This window comes from Magnolia sinica, chromosome 6 (assembly GCF_029962835.1).
Source record: "Magnolia sinica isolate HGM2019 chromosome 6, MsV1, whole genome shotgun sequence".
NCBI lineage: Eukaryota > Viridiplantae > Streptophyta > Magnoliopsida > Magnoliales > Magnoliaceae > Magnolia > Magnolia sinica.
The window spans coordinates 87,436,812-87,456,146 of record NC_080578.1 but is presented as its reverse complement, the minus strand read 5'-3'; the positions used below and the strand labels follow the sequence as shown (position 1 = coordinate 87,456,146).

General features: G+C 40.5%; 1 protein-coding gene across 1 annotated transcript; it reads left to right on the top strand.

Moving 5' to 3' along the window:
* Positions 1-16,741: 16,741 nt before the first annotated feature.
* On the top strand, positions 16,742-19,102 carry LOC131249703 (pentatricopeptide repeat-containing protein At3g22470, mitochondrial-like). The gene is made up of 2 exons (XM_058250478.1): positions 16,742-18,094; positions 18,227-19,102. Exons 1-2 carry the CDS (start codon positions 16,742-16,744, stop codon positions 18,551-18,553), a joined length of 1,680 nt encoding a protein of 559 aa, XP_058106461.1. The 3' UTR covers positions 18,554-19,102.
* The last annotated feature ends 233 nt before the right edge of the window (positions 19,103-19,335 follow it).

Here is a 19,335-nt window from a genome sequence, read left to right as displayed (position 1 = left end):
GACGAGCCTCCTCGTAGTGACTGCGAGTAAGAACTCTTTCTTACAATTGCCCCTCATATGTTTTTTTTAATTATAAAATTGGGAGTGATGAACCCAATCAGGTTAAGGATCGCGAGACCAAGACTACCACGGCCGCCCGAGCTGCGTGATCGAGATAGGGCATTGATCTGTTAGGGTGTTTCAGTTTTCCCAAACTGTTGGTCGAATGAATGGAACTAATTAACACGGCTAACATGCTCACCATTACATCGCATTAGTTAGGATGGTGACTCGGCAATCGAGGTCACATTAAGGGAGTGTTTGACATTGCGAACGTTAGATGATGTCGTTCAACGAAGTGTTGGATGTGAGGGCATGCATCATATCATCGAACCATGCATATGCATTAATAAGAGTAATTAGGATCTTGTGAATTATTGCTTTTCACTAACTTTATACATGAATTTGATAATATGCGTAACTTATGGCTAATGGTATCCACTAAGTTGATCACTTACTCCCACTCTAGGACGGTTTTTTAAAACACCAACCAGAACATGTCTTAAATGCGCTTGATGGAGCAAGCGTGGACGAGGAGAAGAAGCAGTCATACTTCTAGATTTTCGGCGGGTCTTCGTAGACCACCTTAGGATTAGTGATGGGGCCTAGGGCAGGGTTTTGTATTTTTGGATTATGTGTATTTTTGTGGGACACGGTCCCTCATGTTCACTTACATTATCTTTTTACCGGATCTGCTTACTCGATGTTAGTTGCACATGTGTTTACTATTTTGGTCTTGATTTATGCTGCATGGCCCATTTAAATTCTTCATTGCTTATGAAACAAACAAATTATGCATAGTATGAAACCCAGTAGGGCATAAGTGGCACCTGGGGCGTTACACCTAAACACAAAACCAGGATAAACCGTCATTCTGAAAGGCATTATTTGGGTAAGAGTTGAGAAATCCAGCACAGATGGACTCATTGGACCACAACCAAGGGAGAAAGAGTTCGTTAACATGCTCCAAAATGTCGTAGTACTAAGAAGAAGGGTGGGGTTTGCTGGATTTTCTCAAATAGAGAGTTTGACACATTTATAAATGCTGACCTTCTCCACGTCTCCATGTGTTGTGAAGATACACAAACGAACCAAGATTCCCAATCTAAGAGAGGCTTCGACCAAGTCCCGGGACTCTTCAAGGCGTTCACGGCATCAGGGATGGATCCAGAGTGCATCAGTAAGTTCTCCCCAGGGCAGATGGGAAAAAAATAGATCCAATGCATGGATTTCCTCTATCTTTGTTATAGGGGAAAATGAGGGGCTCAAACGTTGGTATTCACCCAAGGCCGATTCACAGACTGTCTCCTCGATGCATTTGTCTCCAAGAATGTCCATCAAGGTCATCAAATCTATCTGATTGAAGGAAGGAGCGGATGAAGAAGAGACAACCATTGATAGGAATCAGAGCAAGAAAGCAAGGTTTTCGAAAGGAAAAAGTTTAAAACGGAAGGATGAAATGAGAGTGCGAAAAGAAGAAAATTCGAAACGATGCTTATATCAGTTGAAGGGATGAAGTATTTATTACATCATTATTACGATTTTGTTAGAATCAAAGGACACGTGTCAGCATGGGCTTCCTTCTTCGCCTCGATAAAATGTAATTATCATTGACGTGTTACGAGAAGTCGGCCGAAGGCGGTTAACATCCTAGCGACACGTGTACGCATTAAATGCATCATTAATGAGGAGTCATACATCGCTGTCACCTTTCTGACAAAGGGACAATGACGTGTGGGGCAAATGTTCATACCCACTATCACCATACTCTGCCACAACCAATCAGGGGATGTTATGTGTGATATGTATGGATACACATGGTATGTTCAGAGATCTACAAATATGTACGAACGAGATTTCTTGATGAGTGGAGCCAGGATGTATCAGGTAGTGTGGTGTACCACTTAAGCGGCTGATGGGAAAGTGATCGTGTCCAAACGATTACATGATAGGTGGCAAAAGGAGAAGAGAAGAAGCAAGGCATGGGAAGCATCTAGAAGGTGGGAATGGTTATAGTAACCATCAGATCATGGGAAGAATCTAGAATGGATGGATCAAAGCTATAAATAGGAGAAGAATTCAACAAAGAAGATGTCTCAAACCAACCCAAATAAATTAAATCTATCATTCAAATTATCCTATCGATTTGCCTTCCATAGTGTAATCATTAATTTACTTTCCTTGTTTAAAAAGTCACATTCATTAGTGTAATATTTACTTTCTAAGCTTGCTGATTTACTTTCCATAGTGTAATCCGTAGCAGTAATCAAGTAGTTGACAATTTTTTACTGTAATTCGAGTCTATGCTCGCATGCTGGATCAGTTCATCTATCAAAGAGGTGTTCTTCAACTGTTCTTCGTGATCAACTGTAAGGATTTCTTTCCTATTCCATTTTATTTATATCGGAAAGTCCTTTCGTACAAAAGGCAAAGGTGTAACCCATCATTAGAGAACAAACCTTACCCTCTGAATATCGCTTGATCCAATTTACACATTGAGCAAGTAGCTGAATATTTGACCGATCTCTTTAGATCTCGGTCACACACTATGTGTCTGCATATCTTGGCGCTTGGGGTCATTGTTGTTCGGTTTGAATTGGAGCCGCAATTCTAATTCTGGCACGCCCACATACCCAGTGCATAAAACAACAACAACAGTAATAGCATAATGTATAGGGTCCTAAGCAAGGGTTTTGAATTTTGATATAACCCATTTTCCTAATACTGCTGTAATACACTCATCCACTGAACTTCAATTCCCATGAATTTGGACAGTTGGAAGTTCTAACCACTCATTTTTCTCACACGGATGTAATTTATCTGATCAGATTGATATTATTTTTGGTTTGTCCAAGACAATGTTCCTATGGTGACTGAAGAATGGTCCTGATCTTTGTATGTGCCATCTAACGTCTGAACCAGCCCTGCATGGTAGCTATCAGGTAGGGATGCTTTGGCACAAAAATTGAAAATGTGAGCAATATTAATTTAGCTTATGTCAGGGCTGACCTGAACCTGATTAGGACTGTACCTTGAGTATTAGTGGGTCAAACTTGGCTTGACTCATCCATGCACTCCTCGAGCTCACCCTCGAGCTTACCATTGGAGCTTGGCTTGTTCACTAAACCTTTTGAGGTGAGCTATTGGATCGAGTTGAGGTAAGCTTACCTCGAGTTGAGGCGAGCCTACTCTCAACTCAATTTATTATATTTTTTGCTATAAAATACAATTTAAAGTCAGCAACATTAAGTCTAACCTATCATAACCTGACCTAACTACCCAACCTGACTCACAGTACTCGACCCAACCCAACCCCACTTGACCCAACCTAACCCGACCCAGCCCGACCCCCAACTCAAAGGTTTAAAATCCCAAATCTCAATTTTATAGTTTGGGATTTTTTCTATTTTAAAAAATTACATAAATAAAAGAGAATCAAAGATTAGAAGTACCTTACTATTGAGAGAGAGAGAGAGAGAGAGAGAGAGAGAGAAGAAGAAGAAGAAGAAGAAGAAGAAGAAGAAGAATACTCACTGGCTCGCTCACTAGTTCTCACGGTACTCATGAGAACTTTTTACGAACTTATATCCCATCATATGAGCCCAAAATCTGAATGTTCCATGTGATGCAGAACCTCGTGAAACCCCTATGAACCAACTTTTACCTTTGTTTAAAACTTTGGTGGGCCATGGCAAAAGATAAAGACAAATTAAGTGAGGAAGCTGTTTCCTTTTCTCATGGCCCATCAAAGTTTTGGATTAGGTTGAGAGTTGAGGCCTAGGGGTTTCATGGGGAGTTGCATTGCATGGATAGTTCAGATTTTGTTCTCATATCACATGAGATGAGTTCTGAAAAAGTTCTCACAAGAGTTCTCGTGAGAGTTGGTGTGTGTGAGCATTCTCTCTCTCTCTCTCTCTCTCTCTCTCTCTCTCTCTCTCTCTCTCTCTCTCTCTCTATATATATATATATATATATATATATATATATATATATATATATATATAGCCCAATGCTCAGCTGTGCACCAATTCTCACAAGTTCTCGTGAGAATTTTTGGAGAACTCATCACATGTGATGTGATCCCAAAATTTGAATGGTCCACATGATGCAACACCCCATGAAACCCTGAAGGCCTAACTTTTATCCTGATTCAAAATTTTGGTGGGCCATGGAAAAAGAAAATAGTTTCCTCCCTTGATTTGCATCTTTACTATATATGGCCCAACAGAGTTTTAGATTATGGTGAAAATTGGTCCCTTAGGGGTTTCAACGAGTGCCACATCACATGGACCACTCAAATTTTAATTAGGCCGATGATACATGTACAAAGGGAGGAAATTGTTTCCTTTTGTCATGGCCCATTGAAACAATTTTTATTTATTTATTATTATTATTTTTGGATAAAGGCTTTCCCTTCAAAATAAGTGAAAAAGAAAAATGAGAATCTTTATAAACATCTATACAATGAGCACATTCCACAACATAAAGAAATGCTTTTCTAATAACCCATTCTATATTAATGCTTTTATTTTGATAGAACACCATCTCATTAGGCACAAAAATAAAAAAAATAAAAAAATAAAAAAATAAACCAGAAAAGGAAAAAAAAAAAAAGAAAAAAGAAAAGAGGCACAAAGCCCTGTTAACAAGCACAATCTTCAAAAGGCCTGAATTTGTTATTGAAGACTCACTCCTTGCAAAACCATATACATTCCACCTACTGAATTGGGGTCAGTCGATTTTTAAACACTTGAATAAAGAAAAATATCAAATCTCCTCTAACTGCTGAGGCATCTTGAACCGGCAAAGTGGACACACATGGTTAATCTCCAACCATTGAATTATGCATTCAACATCAAAAATATGTGAGCATGGCATACGTATGACCTCCATCCCTGTACACAACTCATTCAGACAAATTGTACATTTGATCTCGTCTGACTCTCCTTTGTTGAACCTCATCCTCTCCAACACTTCAACTGAAGATCTTAATGCTGGTACTATACTAGCCCTCCTTTCATAAGCCAAGTCCATTGATTCTCTCAGGGCCTCAATCAGTGTCTCATCTTCTTCTTCGTCATTGTCTTCTTCTTCTTCTTCTTCTTCAACCAATATCAAAACTTCAAACTCAGCAACAACGTGTACCATCTTCCTTCCCACTTCATGGGCCTTCTTCACTATGTCACTAATATTCAAGGCCACTGATTCAACACAATTTGTATGAATGTTCAGGTGGGAAACCATCTCAGCAACATGCCTTTTAGATGTCTCGGCTTCCAAGAAATTGTGGAGATCTTTGGAGAACGTCTCCACCACCCTACGAAATTCCTCCTCGGATCGATGTCCCTCTACATCTATCCGTCTGCAGTATTCTTTCAACTGAATTTCTATGGATAGTGTGGGCACTTGGGATTCACATACTATTTCATCCAATTTTTCATGGACACTTTGCCAATAAAAACGGGTGTTATTTCCATGGTGGACCATGTATGATTCATCAATGGGCGAATCAAATTCATCGTCGGAGGACATGTCCAAGTAATCGTCAATGGCAGCAAACATGTCGAATTCATCTTCAAAGGTGGTGGAAGGGTTGAATTCAGCATGGGATGGTGTGACCGAGTCTCCTTGAACGATGGACATGGTTGGTGGTGTGTGGTCACCTGAATTCTTGAGTTGAGAAAGAGATAAGAAAGATAAATTGGATGATGGAGAGAGAGAGTAAATATGGTTTGTAAGAAAGGGTGTCTTCTTTATTTATGGATCGAGTTTCCCTGTTACCACGCATCCCTCTCTTAAGGGATCGGCAAGTGCTACTACAGTTACGCAGGTTTCCACGAACGCCGATTTCCCGCCAAAGACTTTCGCAGGCAATTCATGCGCTGGGATGAAGGTGGGGTCCACTGTGATGTTTGTGAGAAATCCATCCCGTCCATCCGTTTTGTGAGCTCATTTTAGGACATGCCACCCAAAACGAGAAAATCAAGGGAGGCACACGAAAGGAAACGTTGATTATTCAATTACCACCGTCAATCATTACTGTTTCTTGTTATATGGCCCACTTGGGTCTTTAGAACTACCTTGTTTTTGGGAAGAGAAAGAGATTAAAACTAATGTATAAGAAATTGGTCCCACCCGCCTTATTGGATCCGGGGTAAATCCGATTGCGTACTGAGTTACTCAGTACGCTCTTATCGTACTGAGTAAACTCAGTTGGGCCCACGTTGAATGTATGTGGTCTATCTACACTGTCCATCCGTTTTTCCATCTAATTTAAGGGGTTGAGCCCAAAATTGAAGTAAGGGGTTGAGCCCAAAATTGAAGTATATCCAAAGATCAAGTGGATCATACTACAGGAAACAGTGGGGATAATGATTTCCACCGTTGAAACCTTTCTAGGCCCCACAGTGATGTTTATTTGTCATCCAATCTGTCAATAAGATAATTCAGACAGGGATGAAGGGAAAACACAAATATAAGCTTCATCCAAAACTTCTGTGGCCCCCAAGAATTTTTCAACGGTACACATTCGATTCAATTGTTTCATGTGGTGTGGTCCATTTGAACATTATATAAGCTTAATTTTTGTATGTGGCCCTAAAGTTATCTGGTAAAATTGATGGAAGGAGCGGATCAGATACATAAATCATGGTGGACCTCACAGAGTTTACTCAGTACGCTAAGCGTAGTGACTTACTACGCAATCCGCTTCCGATCCGGAGTCTCACCTAATCCTCTCCCGTTTTATTTAAGCTAATGTATGCCACGTTTGCAATTTCTTAATGCCTGAGTATCATAAAACTCCCAGGAAACAGAGATCCTAATCATAGTATGATAAGGAAAATATTTCAGTTTCTAAGCTCATAAGCGTGTAATGTCACCACGTGCGACGGGGTGGCAGACACTTCAGGATGCGGCTTCGGTGGAACCCGACTGTGGGGCCACCTTGATGTATTTGTCTCATATCTATGCCGTCCATTCTTTTCTCCATCTGATTTTATGATACAATACAAAAATGCAGTAGATGCAATTCTCAGATGGACCACACCCCGCAAAAGATTTTATTCAAGCTGATATTTGTACGTATTTTCACTTCATCCAGATACGTGCAACCTAATCAACAGCAAGGATGGAAAATAAACATTACGGTGGTTGGTAGAAGATTTTAATGGTGGGCGTTCAATAACCAATGTTTCTTGTGTTGTGGTCCACCTGATATCTTGGATCTACTGCATTTTTGGGATCATTACTAAAATAAGCTTACGAAAAGGATGGACGGCATAGATATAAGACATATATATATATATCACGGTGGGCCCAACATGCAAGTAGGTGGATCTTATCCACTGAAGCCGTGTCCAAAGTTGCAATATATAAGCCTTCTAAATACGAAGAATGAAGTTACGAATTACAAACTTCAGCTTCTTTGTTTCTATAAATAATTCATTATAACAACTCATCTATCAGCTAATCTTCAAACACTTGTAACTTGTTCTTTTTTCCTTCTCTTCTTTTCTAACTCTTACTTCAGTAGTAGCCATGTTATTGGGTAGGGAAGCTGGCATCTGGTTCCATCAGGACACCAAAACCATCTGCTCCAACACTAATGCCCAGAGCCGCTGCTCAGTTTGCATGCTTGCCTCAATCCAACGAGTGCCTGAAAACAAAGAACCTTCTCTCCTCATCAAAATCACCTTGAACGAGCGGTCCCAGCGGCTCACAGCCACCTCCCATGGATACATATACAAAATCGAGGATTCAGAGGCTTCTAAGAACATTCAAATGTTCTCAGACAAGCTTCATCGATACTCTCAACGTAATAGATCCACCATACGTTTCCAATATATTATGTCCTACTTCAATTTTCATCCAATGGCCCGTGAATTCTCTGCATAGAGCTTGGCTATTGGTGCTAGCGATATGGCAGAGCGGGCCATGAAAGCTTGTAAGGAGTTAGATGGCTATGGAGATTAATATTGTGACATTGTCGTTGGTGCAAGATGATGGAGATGCAGATTCAATGGCTAGGATTTTGATGAGGTCCCTGGTGGTCCCCATATCAAGATCTTCTATCGAAGCATTGGAAGGGATGGACTTGGAAACTAATGGTACTAAGTGTGTAATATGTCAAGATGAATTCTTGGGAGGCGTTGGGATACTACGTATACCCTACTCACATATTTTTCATGGCCCATGTATGATTCGATGGTTGGAGGAAAGACACGCGTGCCCAGTCTATCGATTTGAGATGCCAGCGAAGCACATGCAAGAAAGCTGATTTTTCTAAAATCAGCATTCTCAATTTTATTATTATTATTATTATTATTAATGTCATTCACCCATATTCAACTTTTTTTATTCATCTATTCACTTGCTTATATTGAAAGCCTTATATTTGTGTAGGGCCCACCTTGTTATTCATGTGGGCCATACTATAGAAAATAATTGAGGACCATAAAAAAAATCAAAAAATCAAAAATCAAAAATCAAAAATCAAAATTTAAATAGTGGCCCACATGATCTGAATGGGCCGTTCTTTCAAAATCAATGATCACTTTGTACAAACAGAACAATGGATTGAGCAACATAAACCCATTTTTGGTTCCAAGCAATCAAGAATAGCACAACACTTGATTGATTTGTGAAGCATACAAACGATATTCTTAATTTCCAAAAATACACTTATCTAATCGCATGCTGTTAGCATTAACAGAAACAAAGGTCCATTGGTCTGAGAGGCATAGAAATTATTTGGAAATTTTAAGCATTATATGCATACAATTTTTTTAAATTTTTTTATACGACATGATTGCCTAGTCTATCACCGACAATCACAGAAAATACATTACAAGAAACACCCAAAATTTCCAAAGTCACCATAACCATCCTAAATAAACCTGTATTGCATTTTATGATCGGAGTATTAAATATCTGAAAAGGTACCTAGTCTAAGCCTCTCAATTTTGCTAAAAGAACACGTCTTGCCTCAATTGCACCCAGTACCCTGCATGTGGCAGGTGGGAGATTGACCCATATTGTCCATCTAGAACCTCCTACATGAGGATGGTCCATGGTTGAAAGTACACTTGTACAATCCCGGCCATTTCAATGGCTTTCAAACCGACAGAAATGAAAAACTAATGGTTTACGCTCAACATTCAATAGGAAAAAGTGATGACTGCAATCATCTAATAAATGTATTACTTAGCTGCTGGCCATCCAAACACCAGCTAGATGGATGGTCTGGGCCCACCACCTCACTAACCAAGCATAACGCCATTGAGCAAACATGACCAGATTACAGAAATCAATAACAATTCTTACAACACACACAAAGTTCCCTTGATCCAAGAAACCCAGATCAATCCAAAAACAATTATGAGAAGAAAAAGAGCAAAGAAAGAAGCATGCAACAAATCAACCATCCTAAAATGGTTTACGCTCGACATTCAATAGGGAAAAGTGATGGCTGCAATCATCTCTAATAAATGTACTACTTAGCTGCTGGCCATCCAAACACCAGCTAGATGGATGGTCTGGGCCCACCACCTCACTGGCCAAGCATAACACCATTGAGCAAATATGACCAGCTTACAGAAATCAATAACAGTTCCCACAACACACACAAAGGTCCCTTGATCCAAGCAACCCAGATCAATCCAAAAACAATTATGAGAAGAAAAAGAGCAAAGAAAGAAGCATGCAACAAATCAACCATCCTAATACTCCCACAACTTGAAATGATGAATGATGGGACTTTTATATGAGGAGAGACTTAAAAGAGGATGCAATGAGCACATTCCTTAAAATAAAGAATTGCTTTTCTAATATTAATGCTTTTATCTTGATTGAACACCGTCTCATTAGCCACAAAGCACTGTTAGCAAGCGCAATATTCAAAAGCGTGAATTTGTTAATGAAGACTCACTCCTTGCCAAGCAGTAAACATGCATTCCTCCAAGTGAATTGGGGTCAGTTGATTTTTCAAGGGGTACCACATCACTTGGATGTACGGTTGGATGTACGGTTCGGATTCTTTGCCCATGACACGTGTGCTAAGGTGCACATGAGTGTGAGTACACACACATGAGGAATAATCACATGTGCACCAATGCTCACGATTCTCAGGAAAACTTTTTGAGAACTCATCTCCGATAATATGAGGCTAAAATCTGAACAGTATACATTATGAAGCACCCCTCAGGGCTTAACTTTTACCTTATTCCAAAGCTTTGGTGGGCTGTGGCAATTTCTGTAGCCCACCAAAGTTTTGGATCAAGGCAAAAGTTGGGCTGACTGGTTCCATGAGTTGAGACTTGAGACACTTTATTTGAGGTTTTCACTTTGGATTTTCATATTCATATATATATATATATATATATATATATATATATATATATATATATATATATATATATATATATTATATCTGTGTGTGTAATCATGTCTAATTATGTAAATCTATAATTGAAATATTTTATTTTTTTATTTTTTATAAAGCCTTTCCCTTAAATAAGTAAAAAAGAAAAATAACAATTTTTATAAACATCTATACAATGAGCACATTCCATAACATAAAGAATTGCTTTTCTAATATTAATTAATGCTTTTATCTTGATAGAACACTGTCTCATTAGGCACAAAGCACTGTTAGCAAGCACAATATTCAAAAGCCTGAATTTGTTACTGAAGACTCACTCCTTGCCAAGCAGTATACATTCCTCCAAGTGAATTGGGGTCAGTCAATTTTTAAAGATTTAAATAGAGAAAAATATCAAATCTCCTCCACCTGTTGAGGCATCTTGAACCGGCAAAGAGGACACACATGGTTAATCTCCAACCATTGAATTATGCATTCAACATCAAAAATATGTGAGCATGGCATACGTATGACCTCCATCCCTGTACACAACTCATTCAGACAAATTGTACATTTTATCTCGTCTGACTCTCCTTTGTGGAACCTCATCCTCTCCAACACTTTAACTGAAGATCTTAATGCTGGTACTATACTAGCCCTCCTTTCATAAGCCAAGTCCATTGATTCTCTCAGGGCCTCAATCAGTGTCTCATCTTCATCTTCGTCTTCTTCTTCGTTATCATCGTCTTCTTCTTCTTCTTCTTCAACCAATATCAAAACTTCAAAGTCAGCAACAACGTGTACCATCTTCCTTCCCACTTCATGGGCCTTCTTCACTATGTCACTAATATTCAAGGTCACTGATTCAACGCAATTTGTATGAATGTTCAGGTGGGAAACCATCTCAGCAACATGCCTTTTAGATGTCTCGGCTTCCAAGAAATTGGGGAGATCTTTGGAGAACGTCTCGACCACCCTACGAAATTCCTCCTCGGATCGATGTCCCTCTACATCTATCCGTTTGCAATATTCTTTCAACTGAATTTCTATGGATAGTGTGGGCACTTGGGATTCACATACTATTTCATCCAATTTTTCATGGACACTTTGCCAATAAAAACGGGTGATATTTCCATTGTGGACCATGTATGATTCATCAATGGGCAAATCAAATTCATCGTCGGAGGACATGTCCAAGTAATCGTCAATGGCAGCAAACATGTCGAATTCATCTTCAAAGGTGGTGGAAGGGTTGAATTCAGCATGAGATGGTGTGACGGAGTCTTCTTGAATGATGGACATGGTTGATGTCGTGTACTCACCTGAATTCTTGAGTTGAGAAAGAGATAAGAAAAAGAAATTGGATGGTGTTTCCATGTTATCACGCCTTTACAATCCGGATCGGCAAGTGCTACTACAGTAACGCCGGTTTCCAGGAACACAGAATTCCCGCCAAAGAATACTTTCGCAGGTAATTCATTCGGTAGGATGAAAGTGGGGTCCACTGTAATGTTTGTGAGAAATCCACTCCATCCATCCGTTTTGTGAGCTCATTTTAAGACATGCCACCCAAAACGAGAAAATCAATTGAGGCACACAAAAGGAAACAGTGATAATTCAATTACCACCGTTGAAATATTTGTATGGCCAGGCTAATTTTTGGATCTTTTCACTTCATCCCATTGGGAATGACCTTATAAACCGTTCGGATGGCATATAAACATCAAGGTGGAGGCCAGTAAGGTTTCAACGGTAGGAAATTTTTTTCACAAATTTCCTTCTTGTATAGAGTATATGAGTTTTTGGATTACGAAAAAGGAGATGGACGAGGTGGATTTATCGAAAAGATAATGCTAATGTTATATGACATCTATTCCGTTCACAAGGTAATCCTCCTAATGATGGAGGGAAAAATAAAATATCAGGATGATCCAAAGCTAAACTTCTCTGGGCCTTGGTAGGTTTTCAGCTGTGGGCGTCAATCACTACCGTTACTTGATATATGGCCCACTTTGGTCTTGCATCTACCTTGTTTTTAGGATCTCATCAAACATGTCCTGACGAAACTGATGGACAGCGCGGATTTTAAGCAGGTATTGCGGTGGGGCCACAGAGGATTGGGTTGCAGGAAATCTATGTATCAAGTGTTGTAGGAAACTCGCGTGGACGCGGATTTGGTGCCATACCACCCCAGCAGTGGTGTGGTGATGTGGGGCCTACCTTGATGTATGTGTTTTATATCCACTCCTTCCATCCTTTTCGCCAGCTCATTTTATGTTCGAATCCAAAAAATGAAGTCGACCTGAAACTTAAGTGGACCACACTAGAAGAAATAGTGGGAATGATCACATTCACCATTGAAACCTACCCAAGGCATACCGTAATGTTTATTTGCCAGCTAACTTGTTGATAAGTTCACACGGACCTAAACGGAGAACACAAGCACATGGAAGCGGATTTGCTGGTGTTTCACACATTAGCTATGTAGCTGGTGTATTGATGTCAGCAAGTTTTATAGCCACATCATGAGGTATGTTTTATATCCTAACCGTCTATTCATTTGGCGAGCTCGTCTTAAGGCTTGATCCTAAAAATAAGACAAATCTAAATATAAATTGGACCACACTGCAAAAAGCAGCGGGGGATTGAATGTCTACCACTGAAACCCTTTTGGGGGTCACAGAAATCAATATGGGGCCACCATGATTTGTATATTTCATCAAATCCGTCAATCGGGTTGATCTCGTTGGGATAAATTAAGAGTACAAAAATCAGCCTAATCCAAAACTCAGGCCGGCCGCATCCAGGGAACCTGGAAGTTTCAGTAGAAATTTACATTGTTCCTGTTTGTGTGGCCCACATGAACTTTCTATCGGGCTTATATTTTCTTTTTAATGTTTAAAGTAAGTGTTTAAATCAAAGGTTAGGATCATCGCTCAACCATGATTATAGGATAATACCTTATTTACCGCGGTAACTATGAAAAATGAACGGTTCAAATCATCGGACTATCTCAGCATGGGGCACGGGCTTTTCGAGAGGACTTGATTAGTAAACAGCAGAACCACACAGAAACGGGCTGAGGCCCACCTCAGTGATCGGAACCATTCTTCTGGTCAGTCTCATCAATGATCGCCCATGTGCAAAATAAACGTAATGGACGGTCTTGGAAGGACTTGCTCTGTTGACCATATTTAGTTTTTAACCGTTCATTTGAAAGCCGCAGTGGAACCCACTAAATCGTTCTGATTAGGTTGTTTCACAATATGGCTACGGTATAGATGGTCGGATCTTCCGGATAACGTCCCTGAGAGTGTGGACTGTATGTGTGGAAGGTGAAGTGATGTAGAGCCAGTCGCAGACAGTTTCATGGCCACGATGGATCAGAGAAGGCCCGATTAATGACAGAAGTGATCCGAACCATTAGGCCTTAAATCGAGCGTATCTCCCGGTCTGAAATGAGTTATTGGGTGTAAAATATATGATTTTTGGATAGAATGAGTTACTTTAGCCACCCAACCTCGTTATTCCTGGTTATTCAGGCTGAATTTGCAAAAAATCACTAAATCGACAATCATTTCCCTATTTTAATCCTGCTTTTACTATAAATAATAAGTTTTAGTTTGATTGTAACTCATTATCCGTTAGGCTTTAGGAGTTGCGCCCAACGCTAGAAGTGCTTAGAATAATTAGGAGAACAACTTAGTGAAGCTAAATATAACACTTACTATATTTTACCAAAAAACCTTGCGTACCCGTAGGCATTGCAACTGTCTATAAATAATAAGTTTATTATTTATAATAAGTTGTGAATTTATTAGAATTTATTTTTATTTTTTTGCTTTTGATTTTGATTTCTCTCCCATTGCTTTGTATCCCTATTTAAAGGATCTTGAACTTGCTTAATTTATTCATCAATTAACTTATGAATTTATTAGAATTTATTTTTATTTTTTTGCTTTCTTTTTTTGTGGATTTGAGAAATCTCCATGAAGAGTCCAGAGAAGGTCCATAAGTTTAGAGTACTTATTCTCGAGGAAGACAGTGAATGAATGTGTCCTCTTGAAGACAATCAAATGGTACTCCACTGACATGGTAGCGGGGTCCATTGCACATGTGCCTACATGGCATGCATGTGAGAGACCTGAGTCATTCATCAGATGGGGAACTATACAATGAACTGTCACTGGTCCAAAAATCACTCCTGTCCTCTCATCAGGCTGGAACAATTGCATGAGAAGCATGGCCGAGTAGCAACCTTTTAACATGCTAGCAGTCTCTATTCAGTGGACAACCGTGACCTACCAGATGAGTGTAATGGGCTATTTTACGTCAGGTCAGTAGCAAAATCGCTACTGAAGTGACGTCACCAAGCTGTGTGGACCCCACCATGATGCACGTTTTGTATCCATACCGTCCAATCATTTTTTAGAGATCGTTTTATGACATTACAAAGAGAATGAGATAGATCTAAAGTTCAAGTGGACCCCACCATAGAAAATAGCGGGGACAGTGACATCCACTGTTCAAAATTTCTTAGGGGCCACGGTAATTTCCGATGAAGCTGATATTTTTGTTTTCACTTCATCTATCTCTATGTTAACTTACGAATAAGATGGATCTCAAAAATACATCACTGTGAGCCCTAAAAATGTTTCAACGGTGGGTGTGACACGGCTCACACGGTTTTCTGTTGTGGGTCCACTTGAAATTTAATCTATCTCATTCTCTTTGTAATGTGATAAAACCATCTCGGTTGAACAGTATGAATACAGCACATGCATCATGGTGGGGTCCACGGACCTTGGTGACGTCACTTCAGTAGTGATGTGGCTACTGACCTTGTCAGTATCTAATATGCGACCCATCTTTGCAAGACACGTATATACACCAGCTATATAGCTGGTGTGTGATCTAAAACTTTAATTTTTAGTTCATTCCTAAAATAAGCAGGGAAACATATGGACGGTGTGGATATATGTGATCAAAGTGGGACTCACAGGATCCAACGCATCACCACCCTACCCCGGCAGTGGTGTGGGCAACACCAACTAATCCGCAGTCTACATCAAAGGTGGGCCCACATAATGCATAGTCACATTAAAGGTGAGCCCCACATGATGGATGACCTATATCAAAGTGTGGCCCCACATGATGCATGATCCACGTAAGAAAAAAAAGGAAAAAAAAAAATAGGCCTTACTTGATGAATGGTGGGGATATTGGATGTGGGAGCACATGATAGAAGGTTGACATTAAGTGTGGGCCCACATGATGAATGGCCCATACTGAAGGTTGGGACCTACATGATGGAAGGTCCACAGCAAAGGTGGGACTACATAATGGACGGTGGACATCAAAGGTGGGTCCCTCATGATGAACGACTTATAACGTGGGGCACCACAAGATGTATGGTCCACATCAAGTTGGGCCCACATAATGAACAATTGACATCAAAGGTAGGCCCCGCATGATGGATGGCATGCATTAAAGTGTGGCCTAGCAAGATGAAACATGCACATCAAGTGGGTCTCAATTGATGGTTAGTCCACATCAAAGGTGGGACCCATATGATGGACGATGGTCGTTGAAGGTGAGCCCACATGATGGTCAGTTGACATCAGAGGTGGGCCCACATGATGAACAATCCATATTGAAGGTGGGGCCCCACACAATAAATGGTCCACATCAAGGTAGGCCCACATAATAGACGGAGTAGGCTTCACATGATGGATGACTCACGTCAAAGTGTGGCCCCTCACAATGGACAGTCCACATCAAGTGGGGCGGTTCGTTAGAGTTTGCCACATGCACCCCACATCTGCCTAGTGTCACCATAAGCTTACTGTGGTGCTGGTACCGATGGAGCGCACCCTTTATGGGGCACATGGAAGATCATATTTTCTGGGTTAGCTAACATGCAAGGCAGAGACTGATGGACGAATGGCCCTGATCATGCACGTGCATCACATGTTAATGGATTGCACATGCATGGTGACCCCACACAAACCCATGGTTGGCATCCCAACCCATCAGTGCACCTAGGTTGTGTATTTCACTGATTTTCTGCCCCATCCTGTAATTGAGGATAGAGCCAGATGGACGGGTTGGATACTCTCTTATCATATTCTGTCGGCTGCTTCCTCTGCAAAGTTACAAAACATATGGACGGCGTGGGATATACAATGCATACATCGAAGTGGGTCCTACAGTCAGGGTCGCACCCACATCAATGGTTCCGGGGTGGCAGCCGCACTCCACAGGACCACAACAACTACCATCCCCTCTTCTCTTCTCTCATCAGGAGTCGTTTGGCACCCACAAAATCTTCGATTTCGTAAAATGTCGTCGAGAAGAGCTGCCGCTGCCGCTGCTCAAAAGGGTAAAACTCTCTCCTCTCCAGCTTCTATTGAAATTACCGTTTCTGCCCTTGATTCTAAAATCACAGAGAACAAGATCCCGACTCCAACCCAATTCAACCATTTGGTGAATGATCTATTCAATTCGATTCGAGCCGGTGCTTTTGTGAGGTTAGAGGATGCTGCGGGCCTCTTCAATCGTATGGTCCGCGCGCAGCCGCTGCCTTCAATCCAGACATTTAATCGCCTGTTAACTACTATTGCTAAAATGAAACACTATTCGACCGTGATTTCTTTTCATCGGGAGATGAATTGGTTAGGGATCCCATCTGATATCTATACATGGAGCATTCTTCTCAATTGTTCTTGCCGCTTGAATGGGATCGGTTCTGGTTTCACTGTTCTTAGCAACATCCTGAAATGTGGCCATGAGCCGAATGCTGCGACTCTGGCCACTTTTATTAAGGGGTTTTGCATGGAAGGACGGATTGGGGAAGCGAGTAGTTTCTTTCTGAAGACGGTAGAAATGGGATATCCTTATGATGTGGTGACGTTTGGGATACTAATCGATGGTCTTTGCAAGTCGGGGAACAATGCAATGGCTCTTGGGTTGCTTCAGAAAATGGAGAAGGGAGCGGGTAAATGTAGTCCTAACCTTACGGTTTATACCACTATCATTGACAGTCTAAGCAAAGATGGGCTCACAAGCAAGGCGCTTAACCTCTTCTCAGAAATGGTTGGTAAAGGGATTCAGCCGGATGTTTTCACTTACAATTCTTTAATTCATGGACTATGCAATTTAGGGCAGTGGAAAGAAGCAATGAGTCTGTTTGAGGAAATGTCGAATCGAGGAATCTCACCCGATGTGACAACCTTTAACATACTGGTGAATGCTCTTTGCAAAGAAGGAATGGTTAAAGAAGCCCATGGATTACTAGAATGGATGACCCAGAGAGGTGTGGAGCCTGATGTAATCACATACAGTGCATTGATGAATGGCTACTGTTTTATTGGCCAAATGGATGCTGCCTTAAAGATATTTGATTACATGGTGTGTAAAGGTCATAAGCCTAGTGTCGTAACTTATAGCATGTTAATCAACGGCTATTGCAAGAAGCAGATGGTAGACGAGGCTATGTGGCTTTTCCGAGAAATGCCTTGCAAGGGATTGAAGCCCAATGTTGTTACTTACAACACTCTTATAGGTGGGCTATACCGGGTACGGAGAATTGTGGCTACACAAGAGCTCTTCGATGAGAAGAAAGCTCATGGACAATGTCCGAATCTCATCACATACACCATTTTGATGGATGGGCTATGTAAAAGTGAGCATCCTGTCGAGACAATGAAACTACTTAATGAGATGTAAATTAGAGGAATTCAACCAAATAATGAAGTTATGGATGTCCTTATTAATGGGATGTGCGAAGCTAGGGAACTTAAATATGCGAAGGAGCTTTTCAGTTAGGCCTCCACCATGGGCTTGGGGAATGATGTTAGGACATATAACTCGTTAATCAATGGGCTCTGTAAAGAAGGGCTTTTGGAGGAAGCTAATGGATTGTTCTTGCAAATGGAAGAGAAGGGTTTTCAACCAGACAGTTTCACCTTCAATGCTTTAATTAGGGGCTTTCTACAAAAGAATGAGACCCTCAAGGCAATGCAACTTCTTGGGGAAATGGCTAAAAGACATTTTTCTGTTGATGCATCCACCGCAACTATGTTAGTGGGCTTGCTCGCAGATGACGTAAAAGGTCAAGAATACCTGGGAATGCTTCATAAATTTGTACCCTAGAGGCGACAAAGAGGTGATTTGGTGAATTTCGATTCAACATCAACTCTCTCTCTCTCTCTCTCTCTCTCTCTCTCTCTCTCTCAAGCTGTAACGACCCATACCATAATTGTAACAATGGTATCTGCTTTAACCATTGTTACCGTTAGGGAATACCTTGCTTGTAAGAGGTTGATACACATACAACTCCCCCCATGTTCCTTTGAGTTTCCTGTAATATTCACCTAGTGATTTATCTCCTTGTTGGAAAGGAAAAGGCCTTTTCAAATAATTGGTGTGGATTGAGTGATGTTTTTATTTTTATTTTATTTTTTATGAATACATCTCTCATGGATAGAGCTATACGTGAATCGATTTAGCTCAGTCATCTCGCTCGACTCAACTAGGAAAAGCTCGAAATTGGATTCAAACCGAGTCGAGTTGGTTTTTAGAGCTCGAAAAAAATTTCAAGTTGAGTTCAAGCTTGCCCGAGCTTGACTCGACTCAGATCAAACCTCAACTCGAATCGACTCGGATTGAATTGGCTTAATGACTCGGTTATTTTGATATTGATGCTGCTTACAAGTAGTTGATGAAATGACTCAACGAAGTGTTGTTTCGGGTGCATACATTCTCCGTAGGATCGATTGGTGCGAGGAAGGAATGGAATCGAAACAAATCACTGGAATCGAAACAAATCACTACAAAAAAAAAAAAAAAACTTTACATTATAAGATTGCCCTCATATCTTGATTTTGATATTGCTCACTGAGTATCTGATGAAATACCTGTAAAGTGCTATCATT